General features: G+C 34.6%; 1 protein-coding gene across 1 annotated transcript; it reads right to left on the bottom strand.

Annotated features, from left to right (window-relative positions):
• Nucleotides 1-7869: 7869 nt before the first annotated feature.
• LOC125120685 (olfactory receptor 8J1-like) lies at nt 7870-8832 on the bottom strand. The gene has a single exon (XM_047769158.1). The coding sequence runs from the start codon at nt 8830-8832 to the stop codon at nt 7870-7872; it is 963 nt and encodes a 320-aa protein (XP_047625114.1).
• Nucleotides 8833-15059: the final 6227 nt, after the last annotated feature.

Raw genomic sequence — 15059 nt, 5'->3', positions numbered from 1 at the left:
TTCCTAGCCAGATTCGTATCCTCTGTGCCACAAGGGGAACTCCCAAATTTGCTATTTTTATGCATTAAAAACATCTTGATCCACTTCCTATTTGTATCAACTATATTTTGGAGTTTTTGTGACAACAAATAAAGGTTAGAGTTCATCCATCAAGAAGCTTATATTGGAGTTCCCGTCATGGTGCAGCAGAAATGAGTACGACTAGGAATCTTGAGGTTGCCGGTTCGATCCCTGGCCTCGCTCATTGGGTTAAGGATCCGGCATTGCCATGAGCTGTGGTGTAGGTCACAGATGTGGCTCATATCTGGCATGGCTGTGGCTCTGGCTAAGGCCAGCAGCAACAGCTCTGATTAGACCCCTAGCCTGGGAATCTCCATATGTCACGGGTGCAGCCCTAAAAGGGCAAAAAAAAAAAAAAAAAAAAAGCTTAGAGTATAAAGAGAGGAAGGTAGCAATTAAGCAGATTCAGAATAATGAGTTATAATAATCTGATGGAGTTAATTGTTGAAAACCAAAACACTTATAATAGCAGGCCTTGTAACTAGAATACTTTGACAGGGGAAAGGTTACAGGAAGATTTACCTAGGTAAACATCATCAAAACTAACATTTAAGAAAGATTTAAGGCAAAGAAAGTTTCAAAAAGAGAACATGCAAAAACTAGGGTTAGGTTCATGTCTAATTTCTACAAATTCTAAACATATGAATACATTTCACCCATTCAACCTTAACTTTTGGACCTCGTTCTGACTTTAATTAGCAACTTGAGCTTGGGAAACTTACTCAAACATTTTGAAGCCCAATTTATTCATATTTAAAAAGCAACTAGACTAGGTCATCTCTTCACTCACTCCCACTCTTTTAGTTGTTCTTGTTAACTTCTAACTTAGATGCTCTTGATACATTCAACAAAACTAATATGAAATCTGAATAAATACCATTTACCTTTATTTTGCAAAATGTACGTCAGATGTTTTCATCCTACTCCATTGTGTTATACTCTTTAATTTAAAATATCTTATCTTGAGCTCTTCTGGCCATGTTATTACACATCAGTGAGTCAGAATCACCATTTTGAAATATACTCCTCTAACCTACTTGGGTAGAGGGTATTCCTATTTATCCTCCTAATTGGTTGGATAGCAGATGACTGCCTGGTTTTATCAGTGTCTCTGTCCCAGAGGATGTTACTCAGAGTATGATGCAAGTAAGATCATCAAAAAAGTTAAATTACAGTCCCTGCTCAACTGGGATGCCAAGGCAGGCTGAAGATTTATTGATGCAATCCCTTGTATTTGAAGATCTGCCTACCTACAGCTCTGTATTTGGTATAGCATGATTGCTCTATGATTTTCCTAATTCTCAAAATATTATTAGCTTATTTTTCAAAGGATTTTTTGTTGCAAATTATTAGTGTCAGTCTTGAAATTTGGCTTTTAAATCAGGCAGGGGTTACCATTTTAAAATTCTTACAAATAGCTCCCTAGGAGATGTGCATCCAGGGTCCTCCAAGGGCATGATCCTCAATACAGTACAACACAGGACATTTGGTAAAAGCTCTGGGCACCAACTTACACCTTAGTCACTCTGAGCTATGTGATGAATAAGAAATATGATTCCATTTAGTGTTTGGGGAGATTAGAATAGGATTATGTGTTTTATATGCTGGTTATGACTATAAAATATACTCCTTAGTTTTCTATTAAATACTTTAACACTTGTCTGCAATATAATAAAGAGGGGAGTAGAATCTTGTGTGTTCTTTTCATTGCTGTGTAAACAGGACACTTTGACTTAAAAAGTAAATATAGCAAAGGCTTAGACATCACAACCTGGTTCCATCGTGTAGATGATGATCTAGATAAGAAGTTTATATGTTTGAATTTCATGTGGCAGATGTTAAATAATTATTCTAAGAATGTATAGTCTCTCTCTTTTTCTAATTTTTTTTTCCATCAGGGAGTATCTGGTACAATTGTACCAGATGTATATAGTACAAATAGCTAAATATCTCAGCTCTGCTTACGCCTTGTAAGAAAATGCCATGATTTGTGATTTGGAATTAGGATGGCTTTGGGATGCATATTGACTATTATGTAGAGTATGATACTTCAAACAAACAAAACCCCAAATAGTGTCCCTAGGCAAGCCTTTCAACCTTGAATATAATTAAGAGGAAATCATTACTAATGAATTAGAAATAGAGTCCAGAAATTACATTTGATTCCCCAATATTTTGTTTTAATCTTAAAATATTATATTATTATATCACATTAAATAATTAAACAAAGCAAAAAGGATAAAGGACATATTATAGATGGCCATGGAAAACCAAGACTACATTTTATGTGAGCGTTCAGGAAGTTTATACAGTAAATCCTTTCTGTATTTCCCAATGGTCCTGTTTGACATGAATCCATAGATTTCTACCCAAAGCTGTAGCAACCACTGGAAGTATCCATATTTAATTCAGGGCTTAGTCATTCCTGCAACACATTGCTCTTTCTCATAGCTCATTACAAACAAGATTTACAGGGCATAGTGTCTGTGAGTAAACATGTAATAAACACCATGTCTATTGAACAGAACTTGGCTACTCAATCAACTGTAATGTAGTAAATGAAGTGTTTCCATCCTGAAACATTAGATTGGATCAATATATCAACATTTTAAAGATGATTAACTAGTGGGTGTATATGAAAAGACACTGCATAATTTCATTCTTTCTTATTTTTTAGGGGATTTATGAGTTCTCATACTTAATTCCAGGGGAAATAAAAAAAAAGATTCCAAAGAACATGTGCCCTCCGTGCTTACCAAAACCTCTGCTCTGGCTGTCTATACTTAAACTAGGGCCATTCATCAATAATTTGCAATATTAAAAAAAAGATATAGTGCAAAACAGGCACTAAATACTTTGTCACAAAGTTAGTGTAACTGAAAAAAATATTTTCCTTGGAATGTCTCATATTAGATCTCCTTAAACTGGGGGGTTTAGAAGAAAACCCTTTGGGTAAAAATTGACAAGATAATTAGTAAGGAACAGGTTATTGCTCAAAAGTTTCTTTTCCTAGATTTGTCTGTTTTCACTGGTATCTGCCTAATGGGTGAAGACCTCCCAGTGGAAGATGAAAGTAAGAGATGGTTTTATTGATGTCATGCTCCTCTGTCATAGTGGAGGAATCAACATTGCTGACCAGTGTGTTCTTCTCCAGTAGAACCATTTCAACATAATGATGACATCAGGTGACTCTGAGGATCTGTAAGTCCTTGCCTTCCCTCACTTGGCTGGTTAGTAGTGGAAGGAGACTCTAGAATGATGAGTCTTTGTTTCAGAACTTCAAAGGGACCTGCTTTCCACTGAAGACTCTTGTCTAAACCACTGTCTGGATCACAAAACTTTGGCATTCAAGAAGCTTTCAAAACAAGGCAATTGTGTTCCAGTCTCAAGGTGTGTACATGCATCTTAGCTCATTCCTGGTTATATGCACACACTCTCCTCTCATTACCTGGGATGCACTTCCTTTCTGCTCTGCATTCTCCCCAACTACCTTCTATGTTGTTTCATCAGGGAATCCTGGTAAAGACTCACTAAATTGTGAAATATGCTAATGGCGCATAAGCACAGTTTAAGAAGCCCCTATCTACACTTCTCTCAACTTCATATACAAACACCACTTCCTGTAACCATCTCAGAGCAATGTCTCCCATCCTCCAAGACTTTTCCTTCACTGATTTTCTAACATAAAGTGTATTAATCTCCTTACTCTTAGGACAAATATCAAATGATTTTATTCTCTATTTCTCTTAGGAGTAACATGACTTTATCTTTATCCTCCTTCCCTTTATTATATAGAGCTAAACAAGAAAAATTTTGTTAACAATTTGCTAAGTTGATTTACCCACACAGAACATATCTGGTAAATCTATCAAATAGTTTATATTAAATAAACTTCAAAATATTATAATACTGGTTCAAAATATAAGGGGCAGAGGGATAGAAGTTTCTTTTAACATGATGCATAGACCCTAAAGTTTTTACTGAAACATAATATGCCAAATATGATCGGGATAGGAGTTATGTAGTTGGAAACTATATATTTGGTATATTAAATAATTATGCTATGAGTATATAATTTATTTTTTATTTCATTGATTAACTTTACAAATGAATCCACCACAATTGGTCAAATGCACAATCTCAACTTGTACTTTGATAAGTCACTATATTTTCCTGCTAGGTAGTATTCCATCATACAAATGGACAAAAAACAAATTTCATTTTGGATAAATCAGATTTGTCATGTAAATATACAGAAGTGTTATTTTGAGAGGAGTCATGAGGACCTTCAGATTTGCTGCTAGATGGGCTAATTTGACTCAGAGTGGAACTTGAAAAAGCCCATTCACAGAGTTGTTTTCAAAACAAATGTGATCTTAGTGGCTCTTCTTGGAAAGACCAAAGTTGTAGATAAGGTGAGGTCCAATTCTGGTCCAATACTGGTTGGTATAACCAACAGACTAGAAGATCAGTGCAAGCATAAAAGAGAGATCAAACTCAGTAATAGCCATTTAAGAAAGGCAAGTTAAAACCACAGCAGGGGAGTTCCTGTCATGGTGCAACAGAAATGAATCCAACCAGGAACCATGAGGTAGAGGATTTGATCACTGGCTTTGCTCAGTGGATTGAGGATCTGGCATTGCCATGAGGTGTGGTGTAGGTCATAGACATAGCTCAGATCCCACGTTGCTCTAGCTGAGGTATAGGCTGGCAGCTATAGCTCTGACTGGACCCCTAGCCTGAGAGCTTCCATATGCTGTGGGTGCAGCCCTAAAGGGCCAAAAAAAAAAAAAAAAAACCAAAACCAGAACACACACCAGGGTGTCACTGCATATCAACTAAAATGTCTCTAATAAAAAAAATGCCAATACTAATTATTATGAAGAAGCTGGACGACTCATTTTTCTGTGGGAATAAAAACTTTGGAAAACTTTTTGGTAGTTTTATAAAAGGTATTTTTAAGTTTATCCAATTACCCCAGCAAATTGTACTCTAATATATCAATACAAGAAAAATAAAAACATGTGTGTAAACCTAACATCCTTATGCAAAATTAATAGCAACATTATTCACATAATGCAAACAATAGAACAATCCAAATGTTTATCAATTGGTAAATGGATAAACAAAATATATCCATACATAAAAATGCTACTCAGTAATACAAAGCATCATATTTCTAATACATGGTACACCATGAAATAAACAAAAAATTTTGTGGAGTTAAAAAGCCAGACATTATATGATTCCATTTACATGAGAATTCTTAAAACAGAAAAAAAAAGATACAGAAAGTAGGTCACTAGTGGCTTGAAGGTATAGGTGGACTGAATATTAATTGGAAATGGGCAGAAAGGCAAATAAATATCTGCAACTGGATCATGGTTATATTTGCACAACTTTATTACAAATATTGACTTTTGTAAAGTCACAACTATGGAGCTGGATCTAGATAATGGTATGGTTGCATAATTCAATGGATTTACTAAAAAAAAATACTAAAATGATTTTGCTTACAATGAATTTACTTCCAATAGATAAATTTCATGGTATATATGTAAATAAAGCTATTAAAACATCACCAATTAACAACTTTTTTTCAATGTTGTGGCTAAGCCCCAATTTATCCCGACATTATAAAAGGTGTGTAAAATTTTAATTATAAAATTATACATTAATTCCTAGGTATATACTATAAATATCTAAGTTTAGTTGAACTTTGTGTAATGAAAATATGAACTATATACAGTTTGTTATGCAGATTCATGTAATTGTTGGGAGTGTGGGCTTTTGAGTTAAATTTGTTTTGGATTCCAGTTCTATCATTTATTAGCTTGTAGATTTTGGCAATTACTCTTCTCAAAAGCACTACTATCTTATCTGAAAATTGGCTTAAAATTCAAACAATACTAGATTGGATTAAAAAAATGGATTAATGTAATTGTAGAAATAAATGATGCTTACAAATTGCTTAACTCACTGCCAGAAGTAGTATACAGCATAAAAATTACAGAAGCCACAAATTATTTTTTTTTCCATTCTTACTGTTTTCACTTAAATTAATTTACAAATCAGAAATGGATTTTTTGTCTCAAAACTATGGTCATAATAGATACTCAGTTTTAAATTCTTGTCTTTCCTCATATCTTCCTTTTTAGGAATTGTCATGGCATTTGACCCTTGTCTAAGAAAGTTTCAACTTTGCTTTTTGATGGATTACAATCTTATGCTAAACATCTTTGTGATTTGTCTCTGTTGTCACAAGTAGGTCGCAATGAACAGTTGTCAGTCCCTATTGAATATCAGAAGCCACTAGGCTGTAGGGAAGTTTTCTAAGTCTGATATGTTGGTTTCTGATTTCTTTTCCTTCCATCTATGGCTAATGTGCTCAAGTGACAATTCAGAAATACCACACAGACTTCCTGTGCCATACAACTTGTCCTAGTCATGAGTTCATTCTTCAATTATGTTGCTCTAATTATATGTGGCCTTGAGGAGATGTTCAGGCTATGAATATACAGAATGAATGCAAGTAGGCTATGAATACGCAGAGCATAGTTCACATTACACCTTATATGCACACATTCCACCTTGTTCTCTTCCTCACTCTCTTTTGGTCTACCATCTCACCCCATCCATATTGGCACCCTACCTTTTCGTTGTTGATGCCTCTTTTGCCTCTCACATCTTATTGTTTGGCCTGAAACGATATCCATTTTGGTTACCAGTGTAAGGAGATATTCCTCTCTTGTTTTCCTTAATAAATAGTACTTATACGAGATTACACTTTTCTATGGACAATGGTAACTGGTGTCTACACATTTTAACTCACAGCACAAGTACTATAGGCATTTTCTTTTCTTTTCTTTAATGTGACATATTTTTAAAGGAGAGCGATAAATGGAAGTAATTGACCAGATTCAAGTATTCTGATCCAAAGGGGAGAGGAGGTGTTAAACACACAAGATTGGGGAGTATTTACTCAATAGTTTTATGAGGAAACTTCTGAAGATTAAAGAAGATTCAAAAATATCCTTCCAAATGAAGTTGTATTCATAGCATTATTCATTTACACAATGCAAAATTTAAAAAAAATAGAGTAGAAACCCTTTATCATGAAAGATTGAGTGTTTTAATGTTTACTGTTTGGGGTTTCAAATGAAATCAAGTATTTTCTGGAATATTATTTGTATACCAGGTACATGGCTGCTCTAGCTATCCAAACACTTTTAATACATTAATTTAAAAGAAGGCTTATTGTTTGTCATTGGAAACGCCCATCTTGGTTACATGCGCTATGTAAACAGTACTCCATTAATTTATTATCACATTGGTTAACCTAATTCTGATTTGATAAATCTGAGATAGAGTCCTGTCACCTCTATATATTCAAGTTGTATGATAGATTTTGGTGTACACTGAAAAACTATCAGAAAACAGAACAATAATTTTACAAAAACAATTAAAATTTTCCTCTATGTAAAGAATTTTCACAAGCATGGTTCATTGAATGCTTAATAAAATCAAAATACAGTATATTTATTAGACATACTACAGAAGACTGATACTTAACAGCAGAGATAAAGAAAAAAAGTAACTCTTAAAGACTCCACTAAGCTTATCAATCAATAGTACCCAGCATCATGGTTACTAGTGGGGTTTGGTAATCACTGAGCCATGATGGGAACTCCCCTCAGTTGATTTTTTAAATCATTGCTGCCCAAATTCTATCCTTTTCATTCCCTGTATAAGCCATCTAATCTTGGCTCTCTCTGACACAGTGGCAGCCTATCGTAACCCTCTCTTTATCTATAGAGTTGTAAGGTACATTGACCTAAAAGAACAGCATGAATTTGTCATAAATCTCTTTAAGGCAGCCTTCACATCTTTATTCCTCAGGCTGTAGATCATGGGATTCAGCATGGGAATCAGCAGTGTATAAATCACTGAAGCCATTTTTTCAGTATCCAATGAATGATTTGTTCGAGGCTGCAAATATATAAAAAGTAGTGTTCCATAAAAAACCAACACTGCCATCATATGTGATACACAATTGGAAAAGGCTTTTTTTCTTCCTTCAGTTGAACATATCCTTAGAATGGACAGAACAATGTTGAAATAAAATACCACAACTATAACTATGGAAGAAACCAAGTTTGTAGCTGCAGATATAAATACTACTGTTTCTGGAAAGGAAGTATCAGAGCAGGACAATGCTAACAGAGGTGCAGTATCACAGCAAAAATGATTGATTACATTGGAAGAGAAATAAGCCACTGAGAATACAGAAGATGAAGTCACAACTGATGTAGAAAAGCTATAGAAGTATGTGAGGGAATCCAGCAGAAGGCAGATCCGCCGAGATACCACCACCATGTAGAGCAATGGGTTACCAATGGCCACATTGTGGTCATAGGCCATCACAGCTAACATGAAAACCTCAGCCACAATGAAAACCAAGAACCCTCCCACCTGGGTGGCACATTCATAGTAGGAGGTGGTGTGCCCTTTTACTAAAACGTTGGTGAGCATTTTAGGGGCAATGACAGTTGAATTGCCAAGGTTGATGATTGCCAAATGTCGGAGGAAGAAATACATGGGGATCTGCAGTCGAGGGTCCACACTGGTGAGAGTGATGATGATCAGGTTCCCAGCCGCGGTCAGCCCGCAGATGACCAGGAACACAAAGAAGAGTGGAAGCTGTAGGTCTGGGTGTTCTGAGACACCTGTGAGAATGAACTCAGAGACCCACATGAAATTTCCACGAGCCATGTTAGAGTTTGGATGGTCGTCTGTTGGGAGAAGACAAGAAGTGGTTTAAACTTTACAGATTTATTTTCTAGGACTGTCGTTAGACAGCAAGGAAGGGCGATTCCTTGGGTGAGATTTCCTGCAATTATGCTGCCGAATTCTATCAGCTCCTCTATTTTGTCTGAAATCTAATGTGCTGCTGGTTATATACTTTATCTTAAACTGCAAAAATAAATTTTATATGTCATCTGTTTTAAATCACGAGCATTGTATTCATCCTCTAATTTTCTCTTTCAAATTTCTGCATCATGTTTGCCAGTTCCCGAAATGCTTTGCCATTCTAAGTTAGTATCCCCTCTTTTCTTCTCTTGGGTTGATATTTCCCTAGGTTATTAATACTGTTATTGACTATATTGTATCTTTGGTCTTCATGTCATGACTCTCATATTAGTTGGAAGGCAAATAGTAGTAGGAAAGCTTTTTTTGAGTAATTATTCTAAGTTGTGTTTTTAGAATAATTGAAATATCTTTAGCTTCATTTTCAGTGATTTCCATAATCAGGTCCATATCACTTTTCTTTTCTTACTGTCTTACCAGACGTGTGCTGAATATAAAATTTTATCTCTGGCCCCTCAAATTTTTTTTTTCTTTTTTTAAATTTTATTTTACTTTTTTTTTATTTTTCCACTGTACAGCAAGGGGATCAAGTTCTTATTCCTATTTATTCTTCTGAGAGTACTCTGTTTGTGTGTGTGTTTGTGTGTGTGTGTGTGTGTGACTGAGAGAGAGAGAGAGAAATAATGACATTTCATCTGAAAGAAGTTTGTTCATTATTTGTAGCAGTGACCTTTCCATTGCCATCAGAAACTGGAATAAATGTAGTGTGTCAAATGAGGCTACCAACCTTGAATTTGGAGTATTGAAGAATGTCATTCCTGGTCACACTGTAGGCCTTTTCAATCTTTTTAAGAGTACTAATAAGCAACAGGAAGGCTAAAAAAATAAGTGAGTTGTCTTTAAACTATCATCAATGTTTTATGGCTAATGAATAATTAATAACCTTAAAAATGTATTTAAAATTGTCTCAATGAGCTTAGAATTTTCTTTTATTATAAATTTACGAGACTGGATTTTTGTTCAAGTAAATTTATTTTTGAACACCTTATTTTGGATTACTTGAACCAAAGGTTTCCTAGTAAATGAACATTTTCTTCCTGGGTTTCTTTTTCCACTTGAGAATGTCATAGAGGTTGAGTCCAATCAAACCAGGAATCTGGGGATCTGCAGATTCTTAATATCTTGATCCTGTTTATGCAGTGTCTTTCCTCAAATAGAAATCCTTGGCCAGGGATTGAACTCACACCATAGCAGTAACCAGAGCCACAACAATGACAGTGTTGGATCCTTTCCCCACTGAGCCATCAGAGAACTCCTCTTTTAGAGATTTTAATTTAAATGTTGGCAGATTTATTTTATTTATTTATCTAAGGATCTTCTATTATACATTGATTATATACTATTCTTCCATATATGTTTTTGCCTGTATTTGTATGTTACCAGAGTTAATGAAATTTTCTTGAGGAAATTTGTGTGAAGAGTTATAGTCACAAAAAGGAACATCATTTAAACTTTGAGTAATTGTGTACCCAGTTCTCTTTCACAGTTTATTTTTGTGAAACTTGCACTTTTTTTTAATTTTAGCTAGTATCACAGAAATAAATCTGCTATATAAATAATCTCAGTGAGTAAAAATCTATTATGTCAGTAGTGGTATAACCTACTTAAATACCTAAAACCTAATGATGCCAGTTTTAATTTTGAAACATAAGTAGTAGGATGATATTTTACAACATCTATTTTCCAAAAATATTCTAAATCTTGGAAATAAGCTTTAAGTATTGTATTATTTGATTTTCCATAATGCCCAGTGCCTTCCAAAATGAAAGTGAAATGGCTCAGTTTAGGGTATCATTTTGATTTTTAGAAGCCATACAAAGATAATGTAAATATTGTCTACCCACCTCTAATGGAAATCTGTTTCAGCCTCATAGAGTTTCTGAATGGCTGTGGCAGTGAGAGTTAGTGGAGCTCTATAAACCTTTGAGAGCCTAACTCTGAAGCACATGTGATTCTAGCATCCACAAATTGTCTTTCATATCCTTGGGGAAGATTTCATTTGGGATTGACTCCTTAACAAGATGTCCCTCCAGTAGTTCATCCAGACACCCCAGAAGTCTTCATGTGAGTGCGTGTGTGTGTCTGTTTGTCTGTCTCTGTGGTAGGCTGGACCTACATTTTTGAAGTGAGTATGATTCCATGACATCTGATGAATGTGTACCCGTCAGAGTAGCCCATTTGCACTGATATTCATTATTGCAAAAATATAACATTAAAGAGCAAGAAACCAGAGGATTAGCAGTGAAGTGAGAACAAAGTCCATCAATAATTTGTATTTCTGTTATGCCACTCTCTCTGTTGGGTTTTTTCCTCCACTTTTACTTCAATGATATAAAGTTAGCATAGTCATTATTTCAAGGAAAGGGGTAAAAAGGATGTTCAAAGTGAGGATTTTCCCTCCAAAAACAATCCTCGGTAATAAATGTATTATTTTAATATTTTCTTTATGATTGTCTTTCAGGTGAGAAAAGGTAGAAGAATATAATTCCAAGTCAAACACAATATTTACAAATAAAGCTGCTGCATCATGTCTATACATTCATTTCTCATCACACAAATAAATTTTTCAACCACTGAGTATTTTAGATGCACTTTTTTTTTAATTTGGCTTCTTTATTTTTTATTATTTTAAGTGATTTTTATTTTTTCCATTATAGTTGGTTTAAAGTGTTATGTCAATTTTCTACAACAAAGTGACCCAGTATACAGTTTACACATTAAAAGACTGTACCTATGACATCTAATAGCTGATGGCCATTTTGCAATTTTTGTCATCATACAATGATAAGGATATGTCAGTAAATGTCAGTATCCTCTCTTGTAAAAAATACTACTTGGAAAAAAATCACAATGTGTGGCACTTTTTGTTAAGGTTTTATTTTTTATTGAAAATTGCTATGCAAATATGTAAGTCATTCACCCAGCAACACATAGTTAGACTATAGAAGAAACTTATGAATTTATTTTAGAAATAAAAAACATGAGTATATCATGTTATAAGCACGTGTATTTATTATAGCATTTTTAATAGTGGTAAAAGAAATAAAAACCTGCAAACAACCAAGTGTCCATCAGCTGAAGAATGACCAAATACAAAGTGATTAATCTATATTCCACAGTTGTATGCTGACATTGAAAGTGAAAAAAAAAAACTTTACTGCATAAGAAAGAGGTTCATGATGAATTCTCAAGTTAGAAAAGTAACTTTAGAGTTTTTGATATATTATGATTTTTTTTAAGTTCTTTCTATATGGGTGATACAGCAGATGTGAATAATATTTTTAAATTTACTTGTGGGTTGTTAAAAGTAATGGAAATGATAAAATTTGGATGAAAGCATACAAGATGAAAAAGTCTGCAGTATAATATTAAATGTTAGTCTCAAAAATAAAATTTATTCATGACAATATGTCGGGAGCCATAAGGCTGCTCCAGTAAAGAAAGCAAAGCCACAGTCGGCACCTGCATGAGGCTTGTCTGGTTAGCAGAGCTACAGACAAGCTGAAGAAAGAAGAAGGATTGCGGATGCGTGAGGCTTGTCTGGTTAGCAGAGCTACAGACAAGCTGAAGAAAGAAGAAGGATTGCAGAGCAATCCCTTGAAAGACATCGGCTCCAGGAAAATAAAAATGATATCCCCTAAAAAATATGTTAATCTATTTTTCTGTGTTTATCCTTCTTTTTCTATCTTTGATTCACAGCTTTCTTGCTGCTAAAGATTTGCCCTGGGTACGTAAAACATTTGAACCAAAACAGAGTGAAATTATTTAAACAATGTAATGGAAAAAGCCTTTGTTTTGGAGTAACAATTTATGGCACCTATTTTGTGAGAGTATACAGGGGAAACTTATGATTTCAGTCCCTTTACTTAAAAAGAAGTTTGGGGCTGGGAAAAAATGTTGTTTGGCCTATAATTTGCTATTTTCTATAATAGATATATTTTTTATCAAATAACAGTGTCACCTGTAACTTTCATCCCTTGTGGGGGCATTTGATAATTTTTGGGTATATTACTCCTTTCTATTGAAATTGGTGGTTTGGAACTTACATAAATCAGCACAATAGGTTAAATGCTTAGCTTGCTGTTGCCAAATAAATCATAGTTTTAAGAATGTCATGAGCCCAAGGCTTTCATGCGTTTTGTTAACTACATACACCTTTAGTTAAAGAATGTTAGGTATCATAGTTTATTACTTATTAAAGCTTTGTTCTTAGTATAGAATAGAATAGCTACTGTTGTTGACCTTTTAAGAAAAATACAGTGTGAAACTTTAAGTTTGTAATCTTGAAGGAAAATCTAAAGTTGAAAGGAACATTTTTTAACTAACCTTTTTTTGTATCTCAGGTGGAGGGAACAAAAACGGCTTTAAATCAAATGTTAATGTCAAATATCACACAAAACCTGATTGTGATGGGGTATAAAAACTGATGCTTTTCATTTAATAAATTGGGTCATCTGCAGCATGCAGCTGAGGAGTTGGCTCCAATTCTTTCCGCGCCGTTTGTAGCCCATCCTCTCCTTCAGCACTCCCTGGCTGCTGGGGCTGGACCTCGACAACAATATATATGCTTATGGACAGGATCCAAAGCTAACATGGTAAGCAGAATTGATTTTTTTTGGATAATGCAATTTTATATTTCTTTTACTTTAATTTATGTTTTACTTTATTTCATTTGTATTTAAAAAGTTATATGTTTTCAAGATTTATAGAAGTTACAACGAATATGTACAACTTGTATATGTTTCCAGGGTACAATATGATATTTTGATATATACATGGTGAAGTGATTAGCTAATCCATCAGCTCACATTGATAATTTTTTTCTTTTGTGATGAAAACACTTAAGATGAACTCTCTTAACAAAGTAGACCACAGTACATTAAAAAAAGGAAAACGTAAATGAAATATATGAATCTGAAAAGGGGAATGAAGACTCGTGTTAGCAGAGTACAAGCAAAATATAGGCTCTGTGCGTACAAGCTCACGAAGGAGTCAAAGGATACATAATGAAAGTGCAATTAGCCCTAAAGTGTACCCCTGTTATCTCTCACCTTTGTTATCAATGCTACAGCTTTTCAAAATAGTGATGTCATTTTAGGAAATGACCAGATAACACCTTTATCTTGACTTTGCCAATCCTACATCAACTTCTTTATACAGAAGCTATCATAAACTAAGTTAGCTGTAGTGTGAGGGTCTCTGAAAAGATATCCAGAACTAGCCAAAATTTTTCTCATGGTTTTTAATTTAAAAAAAATTCCCAAATGCCCACTCAAGCTGTGAAATGGAAAATCTTAACTCAGTCCGACCGACAATTTCATTCTGAGGTGGCAGGCTTTATTTCCTATTCAGCTTAGATTCTTGAAGCAGCTTGTTCATGTTGCATTATAATCACAGATTTACTTACTTTCTTGCCGCTTTTCTCCTACATATTCTTCATGGTTCAATTTTGTTTATTTTTAATACACATGGACTGCTATAACATATACAGTACTAATTTTCTAGTTCACTGTACTCCATTTTGACTATTTGAGACTTTTTTAACCTCTGCGAATGTTGAGTTTGACCAAAAATTTGGTATGGGAGTTCCCTTCATGGTGCAGTGGAAACAAATCCAACTAGGAACCATGAGGTTGTGGGTTTGACCCCTGGGCTTGCTTAGTGGGTTAAGGATCCAGCATTGCCATGAGCTGTGGTGTGGGTTGCAGAAGTGGCTCGGATACAGCATTGTTGTGGCTCTGGCATGCAGGCCAGAAGCAATAACTCCAATTAGACCCCTAGCCTGGGAATCTCCATATGCCAGGAGTGCAGCCCTAAAAGGACAAAAGACAAAAAAAAAAATTGGTATGCTTTGCCTTATTTCTAAATATATAGTTTCCAAAATTATCCTGAAATTTACTTGAGACTTAAATTATCTGGCTCTAATATTTATTCAGTGCAAGAAGTGCTTCACCAAGAAAAAAAAGGAAAGCAATGTGGTACGACATTTCTACTTTTTGATGCTATAATTGGACTGACAGAATATTAAAGAACAGGTTTTGGACCCACCTTTGCCAATGAATATTAAGACA

The sequence above is a fragment of the Phacochoerus africanus genome, chromosome 2 (genome assembly GCF_016906955.1).
Source record: "Phacochoerus africanus isolate WHEZ1 chromosome 2, ROS_Pafr_v1, whole genome shotgun sequence".
Lineage (NCBI taxonomy): Eukaryota > Metazoa > Chordata > Mammalia > Artiodactyla > Suidae > Phacochoerus > Phacochoerus africanus.
The sequence above is the reverse complement of the archived record's forward strand: the minus strand, read 5'-3'. Positions and strand labels throughout refer to the sequence as shown.